At 39.1% G+C, this 26485-nt stretch overlaps 2 protein-coding genes across 11 annotated transcripts; one reads left to right on the top strand and one right to left on the bottom strand.

The window, feature by feature from the left end:
• Nucleotides 1–393: 393 nt before the first annotated feature.
• bag3 (BCL2 associated athanogene 3) lies at nucleotides 394–8474 on the bottom strand. Its single transcript, XM_060924771.1, has 4 exons — nucleotides 8283–8474; nucleotides 4764–5093; nucleotides 2321–2701; nucleotides 394–2040 (listed from the first exon to the last, which is right to left on the bottom strand). The coding sequence occupies exons 1-4, from the start codon at nucleotides 8472–8474 to the stop codon at nucleotides 1138–1140; spliced, it is 1806 nt and encodes a 601-aa protein (XP_060780754.1). The 3' UTR covers nucleotides 394–1137.
• A 4830-nt stretch (nucleotides 8475–13304) lies between these two features.
• tial1 (TIA1 cytotoxic granule-associated RNA binding protein-like 1) lies at nucleotides 13305–25352 on the top strand. Of its 10 annotated transcripts, none has more exons than XM_060926095.1 (13): nucleotides 13305–13472; nucleotides 14411–14451; nucleotides 14653–14749; nucleotides 15192–15320; nucleotides 15424–15478; nucleotides 15659–15746; nucleotides 17116–17191; nucleotides 17517–17625; nucleotides 18454–18549; nucleotides 18649–18733; nucleotides 20248–20383; nucleotides 23630–23772; nucleotides 24095–25352. In XM_060926095.1, exons 3-13 carry the CDS (start codon nucleotides 14738–14740, stop codon nucleotides 24207–24209), a joined length of 1044 nt encoding a protein of 347 aa, XP_060782078.1. In that variant the 5' UTR covers nucleotides 13305–13472; nucleotides 14411–14451; nucleotides 14653–14737; the 3' UTR covers nucleotides 24210–25352. The 10 variants fall into 10 exon arrangements, with proteins under 10 accessions (XP_060782078.1, XP_060782075.1, XP_060782076.1 ...); XM_060926090.1 differs by having other exon boundaries at nucleotides 13318–13398; nucleotides 23633–23772; XM_060926089.1 differs by having other exon boundaries at nucleotides 13320–13398.
• Nucleotides 25353–26485: the final 1133 nt, after the last annotated feature.

Here is a 26485-nt window from a genome sequence, read left to right on the forward strand (position 1 = left end):
GAATGATTAAAAAAAATTGTACATGGAAAAAACACAGCTTGATAACATGTTTAGTATGTTATTATAATTACACAGATCCAGGTCACATCTGAAACAAGTGGTCTAATATTCTAACCTCGGTGCCAATTATATTAGATCATTTATATTTTCTATGGAATGTGCTATACTTTCAAAGTAAAAATGATACAGCTGCATAATAAGTAAAGTGCATGCTATTTTTATTGCAGTAATTTTGACTATTCCACCCCCAATTTTAAAATGTGGTAGAATGCATATATCACGACTTACTTTGCAATCTATTGTAACGGTACACTGCCACTTTATATCACAGTCATTAAGTGCTTGCAGCGTTCGAAAGCCTCACAGAAGTCACATGAGAAGGGATACACAGTATACTTTTCAGGTCGTTTATTATTCATGTATATTTTGTGTTTTAAGAGAATACACTTTAATGGAGATGGAGGACATTTTTACCACTGGAAAATATGTAAAAATGTTCATTTTGGCACAAAAATAGAATAGAAATATAACACTTGTCTGTATCATTCAACCATTAATACTGATGTTGACAAGTATCAAGATCACGACATTATGGTCAAAACACAGCTAATCTGATCAGTTTTTGTTTTCCAAATGTAAAGAATAGATATATAATAAGTTTGTTTTTCATGTGAAACCATGACCCTTTTTATACTTGTTAACTGTTTGTCTTTGCCTGCTGTTATAAAATCAATGAACAAAATCAGCCTTCTTCTAAGAAACAGAAGGTATTCTTGTTGGAATTTCAAAAGCTTTTCATCATACATGGAAAAGACTAAAGGCAAACATCGGATATTTGTCCTAAGGAGAAGCAAAAATAAAGCACATTCATTTGAAGAAAGGCCTCTTATTTGAGACTGAGTTTCAGGATGAAACTTAGTCGCCACAAGGTCACCACTATGGTCCTGCTACAAGACACTTGTACAGTAAAATTCCACAAGAGCGCCATCACATAACAGCACGCATAACTGCACTCAGCAAACAAATCACACATTAACTGTCAGCCAACAGAACAATTAAATTAATTGTGCATGCAACCAATAACAGACTGAGGAGATGTGATTTGTGTCTCTTTCATACTAGAGCTTTGGTTTGCAGTTATGATATCTCCTTGGCCTTCTCCACGTCTACCTGGTTGATCAAGCTAGGCTCTCCTTTCTCAGCTTCAGTGCTGCTGGTGCTCATCTGTGCTTCTGATTGCTCACCCAGTGTCTCCAGTTCCTCAAGAATGGTTTGTACTCTGCGGACACCATCACGTCGGGCCTGACGCACATCTAGACGTCCCTCTGGATCAACTGAGTCCAGAGCCAACAATTCTTTGGTCAAAAATTCCTCCAGTGTCAGATATCTTTTATCATTCTTTTTCCCATCAAAACATTTCACCTCCTGGGCCAGTTTCTCCACCCGCTCCAATATTTGCTGCACCTTTGTCAGTCCTGGGTGACTTGAGCTTGGCTCCACCTTCTCCTCAAGTTGAACTTCTGGTTGTGGAGCTGCTGGTTCCTGGGGTTCTGGTGATGCTGGAACCTGCATGGAACCTGCATTGGCAGATTCTTGCATTTCTGGCACTTGTTCAGATAGCACAGGCTGTTGTATGGGGGTTTGCACAGGCTCTAGCACAGGCTGTTGTATGGGGGTCTGCACAGGCTCTAGTACACGCTGTTGTATGTGGGTCTGCACAGGCTCTAGTACACGCTGTTGTATGGGGGTCTGCACAGGCTCTAGTATACGCTGTTGTATGGGGGTCTGCACAGGCTCTAGTATACGCTGTTGTATGGGGGTCTGCACAGGCTCTAGTATACGCTGTTGTATGGGGGTCTGTACAAGTTCCTGTTCGGGTTCTAGTTTGGGATGCTGTGCCAGTGGTGATATGGGATGTGGTACAGGTTGCTGTGGTTCAGCCACTCTCTGAATAGGAATCTCAATGGGGTGGCTCATACGATGTTCAACAGAATGATCAACTTTTGGAGGAATCTCTGTGTGTACAACATGCTGCTGGACCTGGGAAGAGAAGATATCAGGACATTAGTTCCTCTTATTGCAATTTAAATGTTGCATGTTACTATTGTTTTTTTATGAAATTAAAATTGTTATTCCTCAAATCACACTTCCCTTAAATGTGCAGTAGTCTAATTCAGGATCCTTATTTTAAATAAAACATCACAGGTATGGGAGCTCAGGTTTATACCAGTATTTTATACTCAGTGCTTCATGCTGCCGTATGTTCATTGTCTCTCACTCTGTATTAAACATGCCTAAGAATTCACTTTAGCAACATTACCTGTGGCCTCTCACTCATGACCTGTGCTCTGACTGGCTCCTGAGCCCTTACACTGGGGAGTAAGATAGGACTAGCTGAGCGATTCTGCTCAAGCTGGATGGGCACTTGTTCACGGTAGGTCGGGGCTTTTTCTCTTGTGGAAAACACAGGGCCAGGACTCCACTCCTCTGGTTGGCGGCTGTGAATGGAGGGTTGGTATTCTGTTTGCCAGAAGCGCTTAGGATGGACATTCTGGATTTGTGGGCTGCCTCCAGTCCCCTCATGAATGACAGGAATGGGAATATAGCCCGCCCGGAGGCCTGTGCTGCTGGGTCTGGAAGGTTGATGATGCGAGTTGGTATGAGACTGTGCTCCTTGTGGTGAATGGTGCACATGGTGAACCTAAAATCAACAAAATAAATGAAGATTTCATAATCAGAATCTGAAGGTGTTTATTGTCCATTACAATAGATGAAAACCACCATTGTGCCCCGATTGTATACTCTTGGATAAAAAAAAAAAAGTGTTCTTGAGGGATTCTTTGGACAGTTATAGGTCCCAGGCTTCCTAAATTATTTGTATTTGTAACCTTCTCTGATAGTGAAATACTGTTGTAGGGTTCAGGATAGAATCTTTAACAGGTCTCTGAGAGAAACACACTGAAAAACACTTAAGGGCTCTAGAATTGGCCTTTTTTTAAAAGAGTACAATAAGTAAAGACAAAATTATTAGTCTAAGCTTATGTATTAGACCAGGGCTATTCAATTAGTTTTCCTTCTGGGCCACATTTTGAATCCAAGAGCTTGAGCTGGGCCACAAGTTCTCCGAGGTCACTAACAAGTGGCACAGCCGATTATCTATCTATTTATTATTATTATTATTATTATTATTATTATTATTATGTCAAAATAAATAATGTCTAGCCTGCCCTATATTCTATTATGTCTATTATATTTCAATCCAACATTGAAGAGGCCTAATCAAAATTCATCACGTCAGCTTTTTTCAGATCATTTAGCAGCGAGTCAAATGCTTGGGTAGCAAGTATTTCTACTCTACGACTGTTAGAGGTGTCTGACAAGGGGACGTTTTTGAGAGCTGACACCACATTTGTTTTTATTTTTTCGTCACTTATGACCTCCTCCACCATGGCCAACGCACATTCTTTCACTGTTTCGGAGACGGTGAATGGCATTTTCTTTTTAGCCAAAATCCAAGCTACCCTCAGAGATGCTGATGTAGCTCTTTCTTGAGAGGTGCAAGCTCTTACCATGGTTGTCGTGCTCCGAGAGTAAGACGCGATCAGGCTCTGTACTTTAGCAGCCCTCTCTGCAGATCCCTCCGGGAAGTTCACGCGGAATGTTGGGTGTTTTTCCAGGTGGTGTCTCCGAATATTGTAATCTTTTAGCACAGAAATGCATTCGTTGCATATCAAACACATTGGTTTGGCGTTGGCAGTCGGCAAAATAAACAAATATTTCTCAGTCCATGCTGGGTTGAATCGACGATTCTCGTCCTCAATTTTTCGCTTACATGTAGAGAGAGACATGTTTGTTTCTTTCTTTTTTTAAACAGTGCCTAGCTTAAAATACAGCACGTCTTTGTATGCAGCATGTTGCTAGGGACTCATATGTTGCTAGTGTCGCTAGTTCCGTTCTTCCACACATACCACTCTTCCGCTTTTCCGCGCACTTGATAGAGTATGCATAGGCTATTTGTTGTTTCCATTTGAACATACTGAGTTAACAGTAGCTGGGAAATAACAAACGTGCAAAATAATTATTACAATATTATCTATTTATTTTTATCAGGTAATGAAAATGCATGTACTAAGTTTTGGAGACTCGTGGTATTGGCCTATACGGAATTAGTGACGCATCACGTCAGCCGCGTCCGGGCCGCATCTGGGTCGCGTGTGGGCCGCATGTGGCCCGCGGGCCGCCATTTGAATAGGCCTGTATTAGACAGATATATCTATCTAAACCAGTATATACAGCTTTCATAGGATGTAGTTAAGTTGGTCAATGATGCAGCTATTTAAACATGAATCCTAAATAGCTTGTCGTAATCACAAGAAGTCTAATGAAATAGCGATTACAATAATACATAAATAATACATAACCCCCCCCCCCCCCCCCCAAGCTTTTTAGGTAGTATTTATAAAGTACACAAAGGTATTATTCGTAGAGTATACAAAGTACACAGTATACAGATTCCAATTCCTGTGTTTTGTGACTTGTTGTGATATCCTTGACTTATTAAAATATTTTATTACCAAATATAGTATGCAGTGCCAAGTGTTTATATTTGGGCTCAGCTTTTTGAAACAATTTACTTTGCCCAATAAAGGCTTCTGTACAGAAGTACTGAAGAAGGTCCCAAAATACCTCTACCTAAAATAATCTACACAATCCCAAAATGCATGTACCCATCATATAAAAAATCTAGTTCACTGGGATTGTACCTCAGGTCCATGCGAAACAGGTGAACAGGACAGGCAGTGTGAATCGGCCTCTGACGTGGCCTGTACTGGCGATCTTGGTCGACAGTGCAGTGTGGGAGTCGGGGATGGAGTCCGGCCATCTGCTCTTAGGTTTTGCTGGTTTGCTGGATACATATAAGAAAATGGTGGATACTGTTGCTGCCTGGGTTCAACATTTTCATGGGTGACTGGGATGGGGATATAGCCTTGACGTAGGGTTGGCTGTTTCATCTCCGGAAAAAAAACCTTGTGCATGTCCTGAGGAGAGGATTCTGTAGATGCACAGGGGCCATTGGAGGGAAGCTGAGTACCCTGCAACACATTCATCAATTACATTAAATAAACATGCTGTACGTCACTGAAAAGCAATGGCAAACATGTTAGTGATGCTACACAAGAAAGATGCAAAAGCTATAAATAATCTACGTGTACTAAAACATTACATGAAACTGATATCACCTAATTGAGGCTCTTTAAAAATATTGGGGGAAATGTTAAAAGAGGCATGCTTAATTTAGGTTATAGAGAAATCTTTACACTTAACCTTAACTATTCTTGTAAAACAAAGTCACCTCGTCACCTCACAGATTACTGTAAGCTTTCGCTTTTCAACACCATGTAATATTTCACACATGCTACACTATCTTTATTTCTGTTACAATGGAAAAAATCCTATGTGCTACTACTTTTAATCTTTGCGAAGGCTGCTTCGGTGAAGGCTTCCTTAAAATTCCTAAATCTTTCACTGCATTAAATTCACTGCATTTCACAAAATGGGAATATCTACAAGTTGTAGTTCTCTTTCCAAAAAAATATGTCCATCAAAGCAAAAATGTTTTCTGTACTCAATCCCATATATTTTCCATAGTTTGAAACACGTTCTCTGGGAGCAACGAACTCCCCACTCATGAATGTGAAATAACCAGTGAGAGAAAACATTTCAACATGCTGTTCCTTATACTATGTGTGATATCACTGTAATGGTATGTGCATAACAATTTTATACTGTGAAATACCTATACATATAATGAAATGCTTTCACATGTCTAAAGTATTACCACCCTGATCATTAGTAAGGAATTGTAGATCATACACACACAATCAGCATATTTCAGACCAGTGTCCCTGTTTGCATACATTACTCCCCCCCCCCTTATTTTTAAATAAGATTGTGTAAGTCTTAGTTCAGTTTTGCTGTTTGAAATAATATTTTGATATAAGTGGCCTTATGATGTAACATGTAAGTAATAAAAACAGGGCATGCATTAATCTACCCCAAAGTGTTTTGTTCCTCTTAAACCACAGTACATTTTCAACGTTTTTTTAATCATTAAAAGATCACACCATACTTTTTATCCATTTATAGTCACATTAATATCATGCCATGTTGTGTGTCAAACTTTTTATCCGTATATAGTTGTTTTTAACATTGTGTGCAAGTTAGTTCCTGTTATAACTTAGTTATAGCAGCATTCTGTTAATTTCTCATAAAGTTAATTAGACAAGAAAAAAACATGCACCTTCTCCTCCATCCTTACATTTATTATTAGTCTTAGAGTATGTGGAGCATCCCTGTGAATAAAGTACTACCAGAGAAATGATAATGTATTAGAATAAGCACACTAATATAAACCTATTATTTGCCTACCAGCCAGCAATACTTCATAGTCATGCAGTTATATAAAATAAATGCTAACCATCTAAATTCTAACATTCTAACTAATCAGGTTCAAGAATTCAACAGGGCTGAGATACGGCCTCTTTTATGTAATTTAATGTATTTGTAAAGTAAATTGCCCACTGTGGACAAAGGGAACGTATTAAACTCATGGCTAATATGTGTGGTACTGCCCTTTGACAAACCAAGGTTTTTACAACTGAATGTGATCTTTTCTAGATTTAACATCCCAAGGCCAAAAAAAATCCAAAACCCATAAATGGCTGATCCAGAATCAGAGTCAAAATTTTCATACCGGTAAATAATCTGCTGATGTTTTGTATTACTAGAAATATACGCCATACACTTGCCATCATGACATGACTCACAGTGTGTGTGTGTGTGTGTGTGTGTGTGTGTGTGTGTGTGTGTGTGTTTTCAGTGGATTGCTGTTTGGTTGACACTGTAGCTTAAAATATACTTGGTGTGGGGGTGAGCTTCACTAAACAGATCCCTGATGAGAAAAGAGTTGCCTTACTCATCCGTGTGAATCGGTGGGTTCAGACCCTGACCATATCGTAAATCCTCTTAGTATGCAAAAAATATTAATATTGTTACAGTAGGCTATTACAACTGTCGTGTATAACAGGTAAAACTGATGAATGTTCAGAGATGAACGCTCTTTGCTTAATGTCGAGTTTACCAGTTATCTTAATCTGATTCTTAATACGTGAAGAGTAAAATAAAGCTGTCATTGTAAACAGAACCTGAACAGGAATGACCTTCTGTCCTCTGACTCTTTGGCATGACCGTGCACCCAGTTTATCTCCTGGCAGCTGTGTCTTTCCAGCAAATTCTTAGTGACACTAACTTTGGACAACAGCAAGTGTTGATCTTTCTTAATGAGAGATACCAGCTGGTGAGCACTAGTCTGCACCCCCATGGTTTCAACCTCACTTTGTAACAGGAATGTTCTCTACTGTTTATGAGCTGAAGTTATTCTTCCACAGTAATACTCCCTCCCCCAGTGTTGAATTTATATGATTTGGGCCCAAGTTGGTCTTCAGTGGATCATCCAGACCAACTCTATAGGTGTTGGGTGTTTGATCAGATTGATTTTGCTGCCTAATAGGAAAGTGCTTTTTTTTTTGGATAATTCTGACAACTGAAACATCTACCTTGCTTTGTCTCTGGCTAAAGGCATTAGCTTCCATTGGCTATAACTGAAGCATGAGAGGGTGGATCTGTCTCAAATCCCATGTAAGGAAAACTTTCGGAGGTACGATACCGCACGGTTCCAGCGATATTCCCAGCAAACCGCAGTGTGCGCAGCTCCTGGGTCTTTAAATAAACATTATAGAGATGGTCAAACACTCAGGGTCTTTAGACGACATAATAACTGCAGTGCGTCACACACACACACACACACACACACACCAGTCAAGCTTAGATCACAACACGAAAATATTTGTGTGCGGTCGCAGCCCATCATTCCGCTATGAGAATATGAGAAGAAGCGCTATTTTGGGCGCGAGCGCAACCTGGACTTCATCATGCCAGTGAGCGGACCGTAAGTCCGACACACAGCCCATAATAGTCAAGTCCTTTATCATCCAGTTACTCACTGGAGTCTTTTCTGCGCAATTTAATAAAAATGGAGCCCAGGTAAAAGTTAGACAAACAGACTGGGTCAAAACCCATCAGCTGTCATGCGCAGCCCAGCCGCCCGCGTGCGGCACTGGGGAAGCAGAGCAGCGGCAAAGAGCAGAGGAGCCTCAACTTCAGCGCATCTCCAAACCCCGCGGCTGTGTCAGGGTTCGAGCCCGCGCTGTGATCGCGCTTACCCGTTTACTGTCGTGCCGGGGGTCGTTCCACGTTGTGATGCGATTGTTGTGATCCACAAAAAACGGCCATCCGGTCTGAGGGTCGATTTTAATCTCCCATCCTGGAGGCAGAGGATCATTGGCAGCCATGGTTTCAACAGGAGACAGTGTTTTCATGCTCCGATGCAGCTTCGCTCCTGAATATTGTGCCATAACACCGCACTCGGCTCCTTTAAACAAGCTCTGCGGTGACGCGCGCTGAAGGGGCGGGGCTTCGAGAATCAACTAGTGCACTCCAGAAGAAAGAAGAAAGTTCTAGCTCTGTCATTATTATTATTATTATTATTATTATTATTATTATTATTATTAAGTTAACTATAAGAACAATAATAATAATAACTATTATTATTATTATTATTATTAATGACAATAATAATAAAGCTAACTATAAGAATAACAATAATAATAATAATAATAATAATAATAATAATAATAATAATAATAAAGTTAACTATAAGAACAACAACAATAATAACTATTAATAACAATAATAATAGGCAAGGCAAGGCAAGTTTATTTATATAGCGCATTTCATACACAGTGGTAGATCAATGTGCTTTACAGAGGTAAAGGCAAAACAGTAAACAATAGAAAATAAAATGACAAAATAAAGGGGGAAGAAGAGAGAAAAATAAAAATATGAGAATTAAACCATAGTAGAAATAAAGTAATAAAATGAAGTAAAAGTTCAGTAAAAAACAGCAGAATAAAATGGAATAAAAGTTAAGTAAAAGTTTAAAATGTGCAAAGACTGTAAAAGTTAAGTAAAGTTTAAAACATGTAAAGATGATATTTATCAGTTAAATAAAGTTAACTATAAGTACAACAATAATAATAACTATTATTATTATTATTATTATTATTATTATTATTATTATTATTAATAACAATGATAATAAAGTTAACTATAAGAACAACAATAATAATAACTATTAATTGTTGGGTGGCACAGTGGTGTAGTGGTTAGCATGGTCACCTCACAGCAAGAAGGTTCTGGGTTCGCAGCCAGCGAGGGCCTTTCTGTGTGGAGTTTGCATGTTCTCCCCATGTCTGCGTGGGTTTCCTCCGGGTGCTCCGGTTTCCCCCACAGTTTAAAGACATGCGGTTAGGTTAATATGGGATGGCCTTGGGCTGAGGTGCACTTGAGCGAGGCACCTAAAAGTTAGCATGGCTGCCCACTGCTCTGGGTATGTGTGTGTGCTCATTGCTCGCATGTGTGTGTTCACTGCTTCAGAAGGGTTAAATGTAGAGAGGAAATTTCACAAGTGTGTGATGAATAAAGTTGTGCTTTCTTTCTTCTTCTTTAATAATAATAAAGTTAACTATAAGAACAACAATAATAATAACTATTATTCATCTCATTATCTCTAGCCGCTTTATCCTGTTCTACAGGGTCGCAGGCAAGCTGGAGCCTATCCCAGCTGACTACGGGCGAAAGGCGGGGTACACCCTGGACAAGTCACCAGGTCATCACAGGGCTGACACATAGACACAGACAACCATTCACACTCACATTCACACCTACGGTCAATTTAGAGTCACCAGGTAACCTAACCTGCATGTCTTTGGACTGTGGGGGAAACCGGAGCACCTGGAGGAAACCCACGTGGACACAGGGAGAACATGCAAACTCCACACAGAAAGGCTTTCGCTGGCCACAGGGCTCGAACCTGGACCTTCTTGCTGTGAGGCGACAGCGCTAACCACTACACCACCGTGCAGCCCCTATAACTATTCATCTCATCTCATTATCTCTAGCCGCTTTATCCTTCTACAGGGTCGCAGGCAAGCTGGAGCCTATCCCAGCTGACTACGGGCGAAAGGCGGGGTACACCCTGGACAAGTCGCTAGGTCATCACAGGGCTGACACATAGACACAGACAACCATTCACACTCCCATTCACACCTACGGTCAATTTAGAGTCGCCAGTTAACCTAACCTGCATGTCTTTGGACTGTGGGGGAAACCGGAGCACCCGGAGGAAACCCACGTGGACACGGGGAGAACATGCAAACTCCACACAGAAAGGCCTTCGCTGGCCACAGGGCTCGAACCCAGACCTTCTTGCTGTGAGGCGACAACGCTAACCACTACACCACCGTGCAGCCCCTATAACTATTATTATTATTATTATTATTATTATTATCTTTATCCTTAACTCTTTACCCCTTAAAGCAGTTGCTACAACCACCCTTGTATACGTATATACTGTTCACCCTTAGAACATACCCTTACAGAAAAACCACATAAACTTCACATGTGATTTCTCACATATGAAATATGTGGAAAATGTGTTTTGCACATGGGAAACATGTTATTTGCACATGGGAAACGTGGTTTTGGCCCAATTTTATGTGATTCACATGTGGGAATGTTTTACACATGTGGTAACATGTTTTCCACATGTGCTCTACATGGTAACACGTTACAAAATCTGATACCATGTATTCCACGTTACCACATGTGGTAACATGTGGTAACGTGATCACATGTGAAATACATGGGAAATTCATGTGTTTTTTCTGTAAGGGATATTTACAAGAAAAAAAGTCTAAAGACAAGGTTTTGTTCATATCAGTTTTCTCTTTCATTATGTTGAAACGATCATGACATATCATACATTTTTGAAAAGAGGGCATGACACAGAATGCAAAAACCACTAATAAAGTTATGTTTCAACATTCACCAACTCACAGGTAGTGTCTGAAAGGTGAGTAATACCTGTGTGAAAACCAATCTTCACATTTTACATGAAGAATTCATGTAAAATGGTGTACAATAAATGATTGCTGCAACTTTACAAAGATGCTTTATATAACAATTATCTTTTCAAAATTCATACATTTTATCATAAATATTCACCTGGGATAGCTGTAAAGGGTCAAATACATATGTAGAGGCAAATTCAGAGTCGTCAAATGTCGTCATTATGTGATATACATGGGGTCGTCATATGTCATCATTAAGGGGTAAAGAGTTAAAGTACTGCTCTTTTCTCTCATGGTGCTGAGTTCATCCCTTGAACCTGAGGCAGTCACATGTCTGGTGAATTACTTGATGGATAGAGTCCTCCTGAGTATGTGAGCAGTTCCAGGGAGAACGATCTTCTGAAGCTCTTCAATTCTGATGTTCCTAGGGATCTTGTTGGTGTATTTTTCAATTCCCCTTTTAACAAGCCCAAGGGCACCAATGACCACCGGAATTGTTGTTGTTGTCATGCCCCACGTTCTCTTTATTATTATTATTATTATTATTATTAGTAGTAGTAGTAGTAGTATTGGAGCGGCACGGTGGTGTAGTGGTTAGCACTGGTGCCTCACAGCAAGAAGATCCTGAGTTCGGTCCCAGCAGCCGGCGAGGGCCTTTCTGTGTGGAGTTTACATGTTCTCCCCGTGTTTGCGTGGGTTTCCTCCGGGTGCTCCGGTTTCCCCCACAGTCCAAAGACATGCAGGTTAGGTTAACTGGTGACTCTAAATTGACTGTGAGTGTGAATGGTTGTCTGTGTGTCTATGTGTCAGCCCTGTGATGACCTGGCGACTTGTCCAGGGTATACCCTGCCTCTTGCCCATAGTCAGCTGGGACTGGCTCTATCTGATACACGACTTGTAATAAATAAGCAGTAAAGAAAATGTATGTATAAATGAATGTTTCAAAAAGATGTCTGCTGTTTTATATGGTGTATATGTCTCGGTTACTAAACCAGTGGGGTGAACTCTATTCATATAGGGCATTAAAAGTGGGACTTGTGTTCATAGGGCAGTAGTGGCTCAACGGTTAAGGCTCTGGGTTACTGATCAGAAAGTCGGGATGCCACTGTTGGGCCCTTGAGGAAGGCCCTTAACCCTATCGGCCCCAGGGGCACTGTATCATGACTGACCCTACGCTCCAACCACAAATTTCAAACAAGTTGGGATATGTGGAAAAAGAATTTCACTGTGCTGTAATGTTTATATGACAAATGAAGGCTTCTTCTTTTATTTCTTGCTCCACCATGAGCAGGTCAGCATTGTTACTAAACCTTTAGTGACACCATACAATCAAAATGTGATGTGATTTCACAGAGGGGATCTGTATGCAAGCCAGTTCCCAGACTAAGAGGACGGTAAGGTGAATGATGTTAGGTTTCGCTAACTTAAATCATAGACTTATGAATGTATTAGGAATAAAATTAGGTTTAAATAAAACTTAATTTTATTAAAAATGTGAAAATATTTATTATTTAGACATTTTTAATTAACCCATAGTCAGCTGGGATAGGCTCCAGCTTGCCTGCAACCCTGTAGAAGGATAAAGCGGCTAGAGATAATGAGATGAGATGAGATTTTTAATTAAACTGTCTTATTGTTTGTTTTAACATGGTTTCCATCAGTTTTAACCAAACATTAAAAGACTCCTGTTGTAGTGTCTGGCTTTGTTTTATTGGCTAAGAAAGTAGATCATATTTGCACAGTCGCAGCACATTGAACGCTGAAGGTTTGTGGTCAACAGTAAAATACAACTTAAAATAGATAAATAACTGACCATGAGTTCAGCTAACAATGTCATTCGACAATTTTGGTACACAGTATACAGTGCCCTAAAGCTAATCTTTATCTCTTGGATGTTGGCCAGGTACTTTTTTTTTTTTCTGGTTATGGTTCAATCCAGAATCTCCTGGTAGGAGCAGGAGCAATCCTGGTGCAATGCTGAAGCTGTGCAGATTGCGCTTATATAACATGTAGCCACTGCATGACGATCATATATGAGATATACGTTATAAGACCTTATATTCTGTCTATAATTATGGTGGCATAATAAACATATGGCTTTAATTCGAGTTTAATCCGAGTGTGTGCAAATACATCACATGCAATAATCTTAGTAACGACTATTTGAAGATCGGGAGAGCTGGAGAATGTGCGCAGCACTGCGCTGTTTGAACACACCTTACAAGGGCTCGATATCCAACCCCGTGATCGTTCGCGCATGCGCATTGATGGAAGTCCTGGCTGGCCGGGTTTCGCCATTTTCTACACAATAAGCAAAGTAACTAGCTTTACCAGTTTGGTGTTCTTTTACATAAGCTATAAACGACAGGTGGGTTGTCAATAAGTTACACTAAACTTTGTACGATATCTGAGAATGGAAGACGAGAGCCACCCAAAAACCCTGTAAGTAATTTATAAAACAATGCCAGTCCATGCGCTTGGATCAGTGTTCAAATTGTCTACCACACTCGTTAGCATAGCCATATCTGGTTAGCCGGGAGGAGTGAAAAATAGAGGTGAACAGTCGCTCAAAGTTCTGAGCAAAAATCAATTTTAGTCGTGTATAAATATAATGCGTGGTCCTGCCAAGCGACTAAAAGCTCTCGGTTTGTTTTTTGTAAACTATCTGGTGTTAACGTTGCTCGTCGGCTCGGCAGTGCTAGCCAGCGTTTTTGTGACCGCGGCTAATATTAACTTGTACGCGGGCTTGACATGTTCTCTCATCAAGGAGTTTCTTTAAAGGTGAATGCCGAATTGTACTTAATGCAGCGGTGAACACGGACACTGTGCTACAACGGGTAGCCAAGTTATACATTTTAAGCGTCGAATAATATGTAAATAACTCCCAGTGTTCTCGTCAGCTAGCTAACCGAGCTACATGTTAGCTATTGTCTGATGTGTCCCCAGCTGCTCGTTTTCGGAGGCCTAATAGCCCCGGTGCTGTGGCCTGCTTCACAACAACAATGCCTCCTGTCCTTCGACATGTTTCACCCTCAGATTGTCACGTCTTTCTTCTCAAAGTTATTGTTTTATTCTTAAAACGTCGTGTTTAATTTCTACAGCCGGAAGTTGGGGAGTTCTCGGCTTTCTTAGGAACGCATTTGCAAAATAACCGCCGAGCTCCAAATACACGCAGTGTCTGAGCCCTTCATACAGCATTACTCACTATTACCACAAATCTTTACTCATAATGTACAGTACAGTCTCTTTTTTTTGTTGCCTTTTTATAATATGTGAAAACGTATGTTAATCTAAATATATACAAGCTTGCCAGTCTCTACTGTACATAATAATAATAATAATAATAATAATAATAATTTCAGCTTTTTGTTCATTTGCAGTGTAAGGTAATAGGGCATGTGAACACACCAACAGGACAAAGGTGCATTTATTTATTTTATTTTATTTTAAAAATAAGGCCCTCTTGAGTTTCTAAGGGAAATAATCTGGGGAAGAGATCGGATTTCCTCCTCCTGTCCATACTCAAGTCTTGTTGCTTTATGCATGTGTCTGCGATTTTGTGTGTGTGTGTGTGTGATTTGAGGTTTAAGGATCTCTCTGGAATTCTGTTTTGTTTTTGCAGTTACGTGGGAAACCTGTCTAGGGATGTTACAGAGAACTTAATCCTTCAGCTGTTCACCCAGATTGGTCCTTGCAAAAGTTGTAAAATGATAACAGAGGTAAGGATTCACTATGGTTTGGAGAAATCTCCTAAAGCTTACCAAGCTAGGGACGTTGTGTATTTATTTTTATTTTTTAGCATTTTACCCAGTATGAAACCCGATCAGTGACGCATAGTAGTTTATTGATATGGAATCCAGTATGTTTGGCCTAAATAAATATAATTTGCAGCAAAACTATTTTTGGATTAGTAATGTGTGACTTGTATACATATAAGGAATGCAAATAAACAAGAACCTAGTGCTTAAAAAAAAGGGGGGGGGGGGGCAATATTATTTTAAAAAACCTGAAACGTAATATGCTATGTATTAGTTTATAGTTTTATATTAACTACACAAGCACCTAGTTTTGTCCAGGAAAAAGTAATACATTTTTATAATTGCAATTTTTTCACATCTGTCTGATTTAATTATGTGCTTTCCTGCTGTTTCTTCTCTGCAGTTGGATAATGTTGGATTTTCTATATTGCAGCACACAAGCAATGACCCATATTGTTTTGTGGAGTTCTATGAACACAGAGATGCTGCAGCTGCTCTAGCAGCAATGAACGGAAGGAAAATTCTAGGAAAGGTACAGCTCCGTCTGTGCTCCTGAGGCACGAACTGAGACGCTGATAATGTGTGATTGCCGTATATGAAAGTACCGTTTTCATTTGCTTGACCTTCATTTGCAGGAGGTCAAGGTGAATTGGGCAACGACTCCAAGCAGTCAGAAGAAAGACACATCCAGTGAGTTGGCTTTTATCTTGCAAACATTGTGTCCTGCATCAAGAGCGTAACAGAATGAATCATTTTTAAATATGAGTATGAGTCATATTCAGTGCGAGTCGTTGCCAGATACATTTTATGCGGCTAGAATGATACTTTTTTTTTTTTTTAAGTGTATCAGGATAATTTTTTTTTCTGCAGATCATTTCCATGTTTTTGTGGGAGATCTGAGTCCTGAGATCACCACTGATGATATCAGAGCTGCATTTGCTCCCTTTGGGAAAATCTCGTAAGTACTAAGAAGTTTTTGGGTTTTTTTTGCTGTGCCACTGAGGTTTATACGAAATCATTCGTATAATTTTTACTTAATGATTTCTTAGAAAAGTTTATCTATTATCAGCATACTTTCCCCCCCCCCAAAAAAAAAACCTATACTTGGTAAAGAAAGACAGAGTTGAGAGAGAAGCAGTTGATTGCTTTTGTTATGTGTTGTAGGAGTGACACAAAATTTAGGGTTGATTCCACAAATTTAAATGAAGCTAAATTCATATGACTGTAGAACCATATCTGCAGACCTTTTAGTATTACACAAACACTAATAAATCTACATGTTCTTCAGCTCCCAAAACATTACAAAGGTTAGGTTTTTGGGACTTTTTAGGAAGTACTGTGTCTAGAGCCATGTTTTAAAGGTGTTTCTTAAAAAGATTATCTGCACCACCACACAGTCCAGATTAAAATGAAGAAATGGTAAGTAAATCTGACTGTTCACTTTTAAAGCAGTTCAATATTTGGTGTACAATTGTTACTATAAAGCTGAACATTTTTCAGATTCTTTTTAGCTGTGAGTGTTAGTTAATAGCACTCTGGTTATTTTACAGAAATGCTCATAGGATTGGACAGGAGCTTGAAGGCTAACAGCAAGGAACTGTGCACACTGGGAACTCAGATGTAGATTTTTTTCTATTTACTCTTTACCTTTTTATATTTATATACTGCAATAGCTTTGTATTAACACTGAAGTAGTGTAGTTTTTTTTTTTTTTTTAAACAATCCTCCAATATTTCTTGAACTTGTAAAAGTGTTGTATTTTGTCGTTTGCCTAGTTGTTTTGATAGTTTGATTCTCTTAAAATTCTGAAAATGTTAATTTTTCGAAATTTGCAGCTTCCCAAACTGGTGGTAAAGAATTGACCAGGAAAAATAAAGAAATCTGTTAACAGGCCATGTATGCCGTTTAATTCCTTTTTTTCCACTTTTTATATTTCTGTATAACTCTGCTGGTAGGATTAGAGACAGCAAAATAAATTAGGAATGCATGGTAAAGAAATAATTTGTTTGTAGTGGTTTTCTTATTTTTACTGTTATAAAAGTGTAAAGCCTTGTGTGTAACACCAGGATCACTGTATAATGAAAACCTTGACTGAGCTGGAGCTTTACAAAACAGTGAATTAATTGTAGGTTGCATGAACTTATATTATTGATAGCATATCTATAGTGAGAAGATGCAGAGAATTGTTAGCATAATTAATTCATTCGTTTATTTAGGGAACTGTAAAAATGCTTCACATTACTGTGTGTGTATGGTTCCTTTCATTTCTTTACCATGCTGGCTGATTGGGAGTGAACTGACATGTCTGGTCTATCATATTCTTCCAGGGATGCTCGTGTGGTGAAGGATATGACAACAGGGAAATCAAAGGGGTATGGATTTGTGTCCTTCTATAACAAACTGGTAAGGCTCCAGCTCAGGAACACAAAGTGAAGGTTATTTCCATTTCTGTTTATTATATTTATTACGACCCATTTTCAATTTTATTCAAATTTAAATGATCATTTAATAATGCTCAGTGCATTTGAAATGGAAATTATTTAATTGTAAATGACTTTTAGATCCTTTAGTCTCTTGATGGTTCAGCCCATTCTAGTCTTATTAATATTTAATAATGAGCAGAGGCTTTAAATTGTAGAAAGGCAGTGATGAAAGGCTAGCAATTTTCCCTATGACTCTTATTTTTCTTCATGTTAATAATAATTTTTTTTTTTAATGTTATTGGTAGGATGCGGAGAATGCCATAGTACATATGGGTGGCCAGTGGTTAGGAGGACGGCAGATTCGGACCAACTGGGCCACTCGGAAGCCTCCAGCCCCTAAGAATACTCAAGACGGTAAGTACATCAGTCACGTCTTCTGATTGTCGTCGCAGTCAGTGGGTAGAGCCTGGTGCAGGAGGAGCCTAGTACTGTGTAGTTTGATGTTTTCTTTGAGAGGTAGTAAGAGCTGAGTTGATGGAATGACAGAGTACTTAAGTGTACTCACCAAGATTAGATTTATGGTCCTGGTTTTTAAATCATTCACTATTCTGTCTGCCCCCCCCCCCTTTCCAATAATGAGTATTATTTGAATCAAGCGTATACACTATATGGCCAAAAGTTTGTGTTCACCTGATCACCATACCCATGTGTGGTGTAGCAACCTAAACTGTTGCTACAAATTTGGAAGCACACAATTGTCCAGAATGTCTTTGTATGCTATAGCATTAAGATTTCCCTTAAGTGAAACTAAAGGGTCCAAGCCAGTTTCAGCATGACAATGCCCTTGTGCACAAAGTGAGTTCCATGAAGACATGGTTTGCTAAGGTGGAAGTACTCGAGTGGCCTGCACAGAGCCCTGACCCCAACGCCACTGAACACCTTTGACATGAATTGGAACTCAGCCTCCTCGCCTAATATCAGTGCCTGACCTCACTGATGCTTTTATTATTGAATGACCGCATATCCTCACAGCCATGCTCTGAAATCTAGCCTTCCCAGAAGAGTGTAGTTGGTTATAACAGTAAAGGGGGGGCTAAATCTGGAATGGGATGTTCGAAAATTGCAAATGGGTGTGATTGGGCAGGTGTCCGCAAACTTTTGGCTATATAGTGTTAATTGTTGGCCAGGTTTTATAAATTTACTCAGTTTTATATAATTGATTTTGTTTGGGGAAAACTTTAGCCAGCCCAAAGCAACTGAGATATGAAGATGTTGTGAACCAGTCAAGTCCTCAGAACTGCACTGTATACTGTGGTGGCATCCAATCAGGGCTCTCAGGTAAGCCAGATATGGTGTTAACACTAAGACAAATATCCTGTGTATTTTGTGTTGTTGGTATTACATATTCATAATAAAATTTGCATTGTTCTGTAACAGATCACCTTATGCGACAGACGTTTTCACCTTTTGGGCAAATAATGGAAATCAGAGTTTTCCCAGAAAAAGGCTATTCTTTTATCAGGTAGGTCCTAAGAGCAATTCTTTACATCCCTCCCCCTTAAATGTAAATGATTTGTCAGCATTTTCTGACACACAGATGGCTTTTTATGGAATTCAGCTATCATTGCTTTGACAATAACTTGATTTCTTCTATATTTTTGTGTGTATTGTAGACACCATTTGTTTACCCAGCGTTGTGTCTAGGTTGAGTGTTGTATTACTTCCAGCAATTAACATTTAAAATAAAACAGGAAATCCTTTGTTTGATGTAATTAGGCTGCATTCTAGTTATTATCCAGTCTTTGTGTAGCTACACTGCTCTTCCATTAGATGGCACCAAGGAGGTTAAGGAAGCTGATGTTCCTGGCTCAAGACTTGGCAGGTTCTACTTGCATAGAACAGTGTTTCTTAAACTTTTTCAGACCAAGGGCCACTTTATCCATTTAAAAAAAAAAAATAAATTTGGGGACCACCTAACCCCCTAAATATCCCAAACAAAAAAACAATGAGCCTACTTCAACAGTGTATTACAAATTACACACTAATGAAATGACAGTTTTACAAATAGTATAGCTAGCTAACTCATTGTTGTCCTCCTCTTAATGGGAAGAATTGTGCTGCTTATTCTGATACATCAATGAGGCAATGTCTGGCTCCAAACTGGACAGTTTTAACCTTATATTGGGGCCACATTGATCCGGTTGCGCTGCTTTGTTTTCTCAAACAAAGAATCATCATGTCTTTGCACTTTGTCCTTGCTTTCGTCAGATGTTTCTTGTGCTTTTCTTTTGACTGACCCAGTCTTCAGCCACTGATCTGTTATTTTTTTGACAGTTTGATGCCAAGTCTAATTTGGTTACTCATAGTTTCTCCGCATTCCACATTCCCTTCACGTTCAGAGGTGACATCGATATGAAAGTGTAACCTAAACTGACGTAGCTATAGGCAGTGTCTCAAAACTGTTGGGCTTGCTTAGTGTCTGACAAATTCAAATAATAGGCTACTATTTGAATTTACATAGGAATTTATTCAATCTAGAAAACAACTCCTTTGTGCTATTCATAACTTTGCTTTTGGAGTCATGTAGGCAATTTGCGACACACTGATGATAAAACATGATATTTTACAACATCAACTTGCAGGCCACTAGTGGTCCGTGGACCGCACTTTGAGAAACAGTGACGCAGAACATAACCATAGACACTTTCCTGTAGCCTGTTGGCAAACATGTGAGATTAACTAACTAATTTTACTTCCCTCTATCTGGTTCACTCAAAACTCTTAAAAACTTATAAAGACAGGATTCTGCCAGTATTTTTCAGTTCATCAAATATATCTTGAGTCCAAAACACTTGTGTCCCAGTGTTCAAAAATTTGTCAGAAAAGTATACAAAAGTCTGAGACTATAACCATTTGGGCTTAGCTGTGATCTACAGCAAGGCCGGGTCCTTTATCCCCAGTACTGGCTCCAACTTTAATGTCACATATACACTGTAAAGTTTGTTTGCTTATTGTTGATCTCTCTCTTATCCACAGATTCTCAACTCATGAAAGTGCTGCCCATGCCATTGTGTCAGTGAATGGAACAACTATTGAAGGCCATATTGTTAAGTGCTACTGGGGCAAAGAGTCACCTGATATGGCAAAAACTGTCCAGCCTGTAACAGAACAAGTGTGCATCAATTTTAATTGTTTGCCAATTAAGAATTTTACAGTAATGTTAACTACCATTTTAAGCTCTTAACCCTTTGGGGTCGAGAGCTTCGCCGGCGAAGCTCGGCAGGTTTAGAATGAGTAGGTTATGTATTGAGAGAAATATCTTCGAGTTTATCATACAAGCATAATAAACATATCGACAAACTTTTATATTTTACACTTTCCTGTGTGCCCACTGCCAAATAATAATATAGTTTTTAAATTACCTAAATTACATGAAACATGTCACCTTAGTCACACTGGAGTCAGAGCTCTGAGCGCCCACTTACGCATTCATAAGACTATTCAGATGATAACGGCATGATAATCACTTTCGGTCTCGATTGGTTTCTCTTGCAGTGGGAACGCCCACCGTAAGCAGGATAAAATCTCAGACATAGTTTAGGCTATTTGGAGGTAAAACTTGTTGCGAGATGGCACATGGATTTTATGTGCTTCGGATGATTCAGGACAGCGATTTGGTTCAATCTTGAGAACTGCAACACTGATGAACGTCTTATGAGTGGATCGGTTGATGTGCGCACGCTGTAGTGTATACACAGGAAAAATGACTGAGCAATTATTTTTTTCCAGAGTTAAAAGTATTTTCCTCAAAATAGTTAATTTTGCTCTAATTTGAGTTTAGAGAGTAAAATTTGGTGTGGGAGCAAAATTAGAGTAATTGTGTAACAGAGTAACAGAAATGGTTGTGGCTCTGAACTGAGTAAAATGGTACAAGAGTTAGTTTCAAGATGCACTGAATAGTCAAATACCAGATAAATTAAGCTGTTGTAAAAAGCAGTTTTAGAATGGTGTTGGAATGTGTGAAAACCATTACCTTACCCATTGTGACTTGACCTGATGGGATTGAGAGTTGGCAGTGGGAGGGGTTTTCGCTCTTCTCATTGAATGAATGGAAATTTTTTAAACTTGCTCATTTAAAAAATACCCCTCCCACTGCCAATCCTTAATCCCAAAACAATAGGACACAAATGTTTTTGACGGCTAGTTAATTGTCCAAATCAGTGGAGCAGATTTAATTTTTGTACTTGATGCATTCCTATGACTGAACAGAATCACCTCAAGTGACCAAAACGGTTCGACATAATGGGTAAGGTCAAGTTTTTTTCACACATTCCAACATGGTTCTAAAACTGCTTTTTACAACATCTTTATTTATCTGTTGTTTTTTTAAAAAGTACAGCCATGACATACAACCCTGATTCCAAAAAAGTTGGGACAAAGTACAAATTGTAAATAAAAACGGAATGCAATGATGTGGAAGTTTCAAAATTCCATATTTTATTCAGAATAGAACATAGATGGCATATCAAATGTTTAAACTGAGAAAATGTATCATTTAAAGAGAAAAATTAGGGGATTTTAAATTTCACGACACCACCACATCTCAAAGTTGGGACAAGGCCATGTTTACCACTGTGAGACATCCCCTTTTCTCTTTACAACAGTCTGTAAACGTCTGGGGACTGAGGAGACAAGCTGCTCAAGTTTAGGGATAGGAATGTTAACCCATTCTTGTCTAATGTAGGATTCTAGTTGCTCAACTGTCTTAGGTCTTTTTTGTCATATCTTCCGTTTTATGATGCGCCAAATGTTTTCTATGGGTGAAAGATCTGGACTGCAGGCTGGCCAGTTCAGTACCCGGACCCTTCTTCTACGTAGCCATGATGCTGTAATTGATGCAGTATGTGGTTTGGCATTGTCATGTTGGAAAATGCAAGGTCTTCCCTGAAAGAGACGTCGTCTGGATGGGAGCATATGTTGCTCTAGAACCTGGATATACCTTTCAGCATTGATGGTGTCTTTCCAGATGTGTAAGCTGCCCATGCCACACGCACTAATGCAACCCCATACCATCAGAGATGCAGGCTTCTGAACTGAGCGCTGATAACAACTTGGGTCGTCCTTCTCCTCTTTAGTCCGAATGACACGGCGTCCCTGATTTCCATAAAGAACTTCAAATTTTGATTCGTCTGACCACACAACAGTTTTCCACTTTGCCACAGTCCATTTTAAATGAGCCTTGGCCCAGAGAAGACGTCTGCGCTTCTGGATCATGTTTAGATACGGCTTCTTCTTTGAACTATAGAGTTTTAGCTGGCAACGGCGGATGGCACGGTGAATTGTGTTCACAGATAATGTTCTCTGGAAATATTCCTGAGCCCATTTTGTGATTTCCAATACAGAAGCATGCCTGTATGTGATGCAGTGCCGTCTAAGGGCCCGAAGATCACGGGCACCCAGTATGGTTTTCGGGCCTTGACCCTTACGCACAGAGATTCTTCCAGATTCTTTGAATCTTTTGATGATATTATGCACTGTAGATGATATGTTCAAACTCTTTGCAATTTTACACTGTCGAACTCTTTCTGATATTGCTCCACTATTTGTCGGCGCAGAATTGGGGGGATTGGTGATCCTCTTCTGATTACTTCTGAGAACCGCTGCCACTCCAAGATGCTCTTTTTATACCCAGTCATGTTAATGACCTATTGCCAATTGACCTAATGAGTTGCAATTTGGTCCTCCAGCTGTTCCTTTTTTTGTACCTTTAACTTTTCCAGCCTCTTATTGCCCCTGTCCCAACTTTTTTGAGATGTGTTGCTGTCATGAAATTTCAAATGAGCCCATATTTGGCATGAAATTTCAAAATGTCTCACTTTCGACATTTGATATGTTGTCTATGTTCTACTGTGAATGCAATATCAGTTTTTGAGATTTGTAAATTATTGCATTCTGATTTTTTTTTTTTTTAATTTTTTTTGGGCTTTTTCCACCTTTATTGGATAAGACAGTGTAGAGACAGGAAATGAGCGGGAGAGAGACGGGGAGGGATCGGGAAACGACCTCGGGTCGGAATCGAACCCGGGTCCCCGGATTTATGGTATGGCGCCTTATCCACCTAAGCCACGACGCCCCGCGTTCTGATTTTTACAATTTGTACTTTGTCCCAACTTTTTTGGAATTGGGGTTGTACGTGCTATGTAGATATTATTGTAGCCGAACTTGTGCTTATTACAAAAAAGTCATAGGACTTTGAAAATTCTGTTAGATTTGTTGAAATTGATGACAAAATCCGAGCATGCCAAAATCATTAGAGTGCCAGAAAGTACCCTCAGACCCCAGAGGGTTAAATCAAACTATTGAAAAGTGAGTTTTTAATAAAGAGTAACGCTTTTTGCTGAATGCTGGTTATTTCCAGCAGGTGGATTATGGACAGTGGGGCCACTGGAATCAGATGTATGGAAATCCTCAGCAGTATGGGCAGTATATGACGAATGGGTGGCAAGTACCTTCCTATGGAATGTATGGACAGACATGGAATCAGCAGGGGTTTGGAGTGGAGTAAGTTGGTTGAGTTTTGAGTTGTATTGTAAATGAGTCTTTATAACAGACGTTTGTAAGTATGGGGCACTAAACATTGTCCTGTAAGTGATTTGACCTTGTGGCTACATGTATAAAAGCTTACGTAAAGCATTGCTGATTAAACTTCTAAGTTGGAGACTAGTTGATGTTCTAAAATTCTAAAAATTTGCCATGCAAGGGCACCATGCTGACAGCTACTCTTCAGAAAATGCCAGAATGAAAACTCAAAAAAAGGGGGGGGTTAACCTCATCTGTTAGGGCATTTGAAAACAATGCTTCCTCACTTGCTTTCTCTTTCTAGACAATCACAGTCTCCTGCCTGGGTGGGAGGTTTTGGGACTCAGCCCTCTCAGGCACAGCCTGGCCCTGTGATGAACCAGGCTAACTTTGGCATGGCTGGCTACCAGACACAGTGATTTGTTCATCACTGTCCAACATCTGAGTCACTTTGTGGGAGTGCTGTTCCTCGTGTGAGGAGGGAATAAAGAGACTAATAGAAGTCATTGACTTTTCCCGGAAAACATTCAGAACTGACCTGAATCAGGGTTTAAGTGCAAAGAAGCAAATTTTGACTATAGAATGCCTTCAGCAGGAAACTGAATTTATTTGCGAAATTTATTTTCATTGTTTTAATGGAGTCGGACATAATAAACTGTACATTTCCCCTCCATCTGTATTCAACAATATATTTGCTTATTGCCAATTACAGGAAGTACACAGGTACATTGCAAAACGCTGTACATGTTCTAAACACGATGCATTTTAAACTTTCATTTCTCCCCTTTCAAATAGCTGATGTGTTTGCTTGTTAGTCACACAATGGACTTCAAATTTTGTACCTAAAGAAGCAAACCAAGCATTCTGACAGTAAACACATGTAAGTAAAGGCACTTTTTGGGGTTCATTGGACCTGTGTCTTGTAAATGTTGAAGTGTAAATGAATTTCTATGTGCAGTTGTGTATATTTAATTCACATTTAGCTCCTCATTTCTCTCAGAATTCTAGAGTTTGATACAGCGTGTATGATGTTATCTTTTTACTATGTTTTACCAACAGTGAAATCTCGTTCACTTTAAAGAAAGGGTCACTCTGATTATGTAAATAACCTTTGATAACTGGGTATGGAAAAGGGTTTTCAGCACATCCCTTCTTTATTTCTACATAGAGAAGAAACTGCACTGCTCTTGATAGATACATGTCCGTGTGGCCGACATGGTGAATTCACTCAGTGTTACAAAGAAGCCTTAATTTTCAGTCACACAGTTTTACTGATTTGAGACCCTTGTAGAGAGCTGTACTGTTGATTTTAGTCCATACAGTAGATTTTCTCCATTTGCAGGTTTGACAAATATGCGTGCCATTTTCTCTAGTAGCCAGACAAATGAGATTTGGGGATTTTCTTTGGGGGGGGACTTCGTAGATTTGAAATGCATGTTTCAAATCACATTTGTTGAGGTTGCTTCAGGAGCCGAATGTAATAGGTAAAATGTTTGAATGCAGTCTAGCATTTGATAATTAAGTCTAAATGAGTCTCAATAAATGAACCATTGGACTAGGAATACATTAGTGTATGTTTTTTGTTTTGTGGGGTTTTTTTTGTTTAAGTGTTTAGAAGCAAGTATAACTTTTTTTTAATTTTTCTAAGATTATTCAAAAACTAATTGCTGATCATTTACAGCTAACATCTGAAGCACGAAGTGTTACAGGTGCAAGCAATTTTATTCACAATTCAAGATCACAAGTTCAAAACTGCTTACATTAATTACATGTAACATATTAAAAGATTTTTAATATGCTTATTTTTTTTAAGTTAACCATTAGCAAAGTTACACACTTTACACATGAATAGTAAATATTAATTATTAAGTCTGTTTTCACTTTCTAGCCAAAAGGTGAAGCAAGAGTACAGAATCTTAATGTGGTATCTACACTTCTTTAATTCCATATAATTTGATGTCTTAATTCATTGGGCAAATGCATTTGTCTATATTTACAATCAAGACAGACACATGAACATTTGTGGCTTTTGCTCAAGAGTGCAGTGTAACTGTCTCCTTGGAATTTATTCTTTTTCAAGACCCCTAGTACAGACCCCTGAGCTTCTGTACAGAATTTATTAAACTCCCTTGTACATCTGTCACAAAGTGGTAAGGTTAGTAATTAGTTATAATTATCTAAATGAATGGCAAGGACTAGTTTCACAATACAGAAATTATACAGGATATAAAGTACATAATCTGCGACATCCATACCGAAGTGAGTAACTGCATGAATTCTAAAGGTTGGTGTCTTCTGCTCCTGTGATAAGTTTGCCTAAAGGTACTAATACATGCATCATTTGCTAAGATGTCAAGTTTGTTTCTAGAATAATATTTACCATGGTCATCTATAGCTCTGGACAAGAGAGTAGGATTTTCTATAATTGGTGTAGTTTTCTTAGGCTCATGGTTTCCTAGCCATTAAGGTTGTAGGCATTTTGGTCAAGTTTGCTTCAGTGACATGTAAAGTTAATGTTCTCTGTGACATTGGGCCAGGATGTGTGTGGTGACTTTAATTCCTTTATTGCTCAGTCGAGAAGCCAGTGATGAAGATTGGAACTCGCTCTGGGTTTACCATAACATCACCTTCTGGATGTTCACCTCTCTTGCTGTAATCAGAACAAAAAATGTCATTTGGGGGTAATGGGTAGAAT

The sequence above is a fragment of the Neoarius graeffei genome, chromosome 7 (assembly GCF_027579695.1).
Source record: "Neoarius graeffei isolate fNeoGra1 chromosome 7, fNeoGra1.pri, whole genome shotgun sequence".
In the NCBI taxonomy this organism is placed as follows: domain Eukaryota; kingdom Metazoa; phylum Chordata; class Actinopteri; order Siluriformes; family Ariidae; genus Neoarius; species Neoarius graeffei.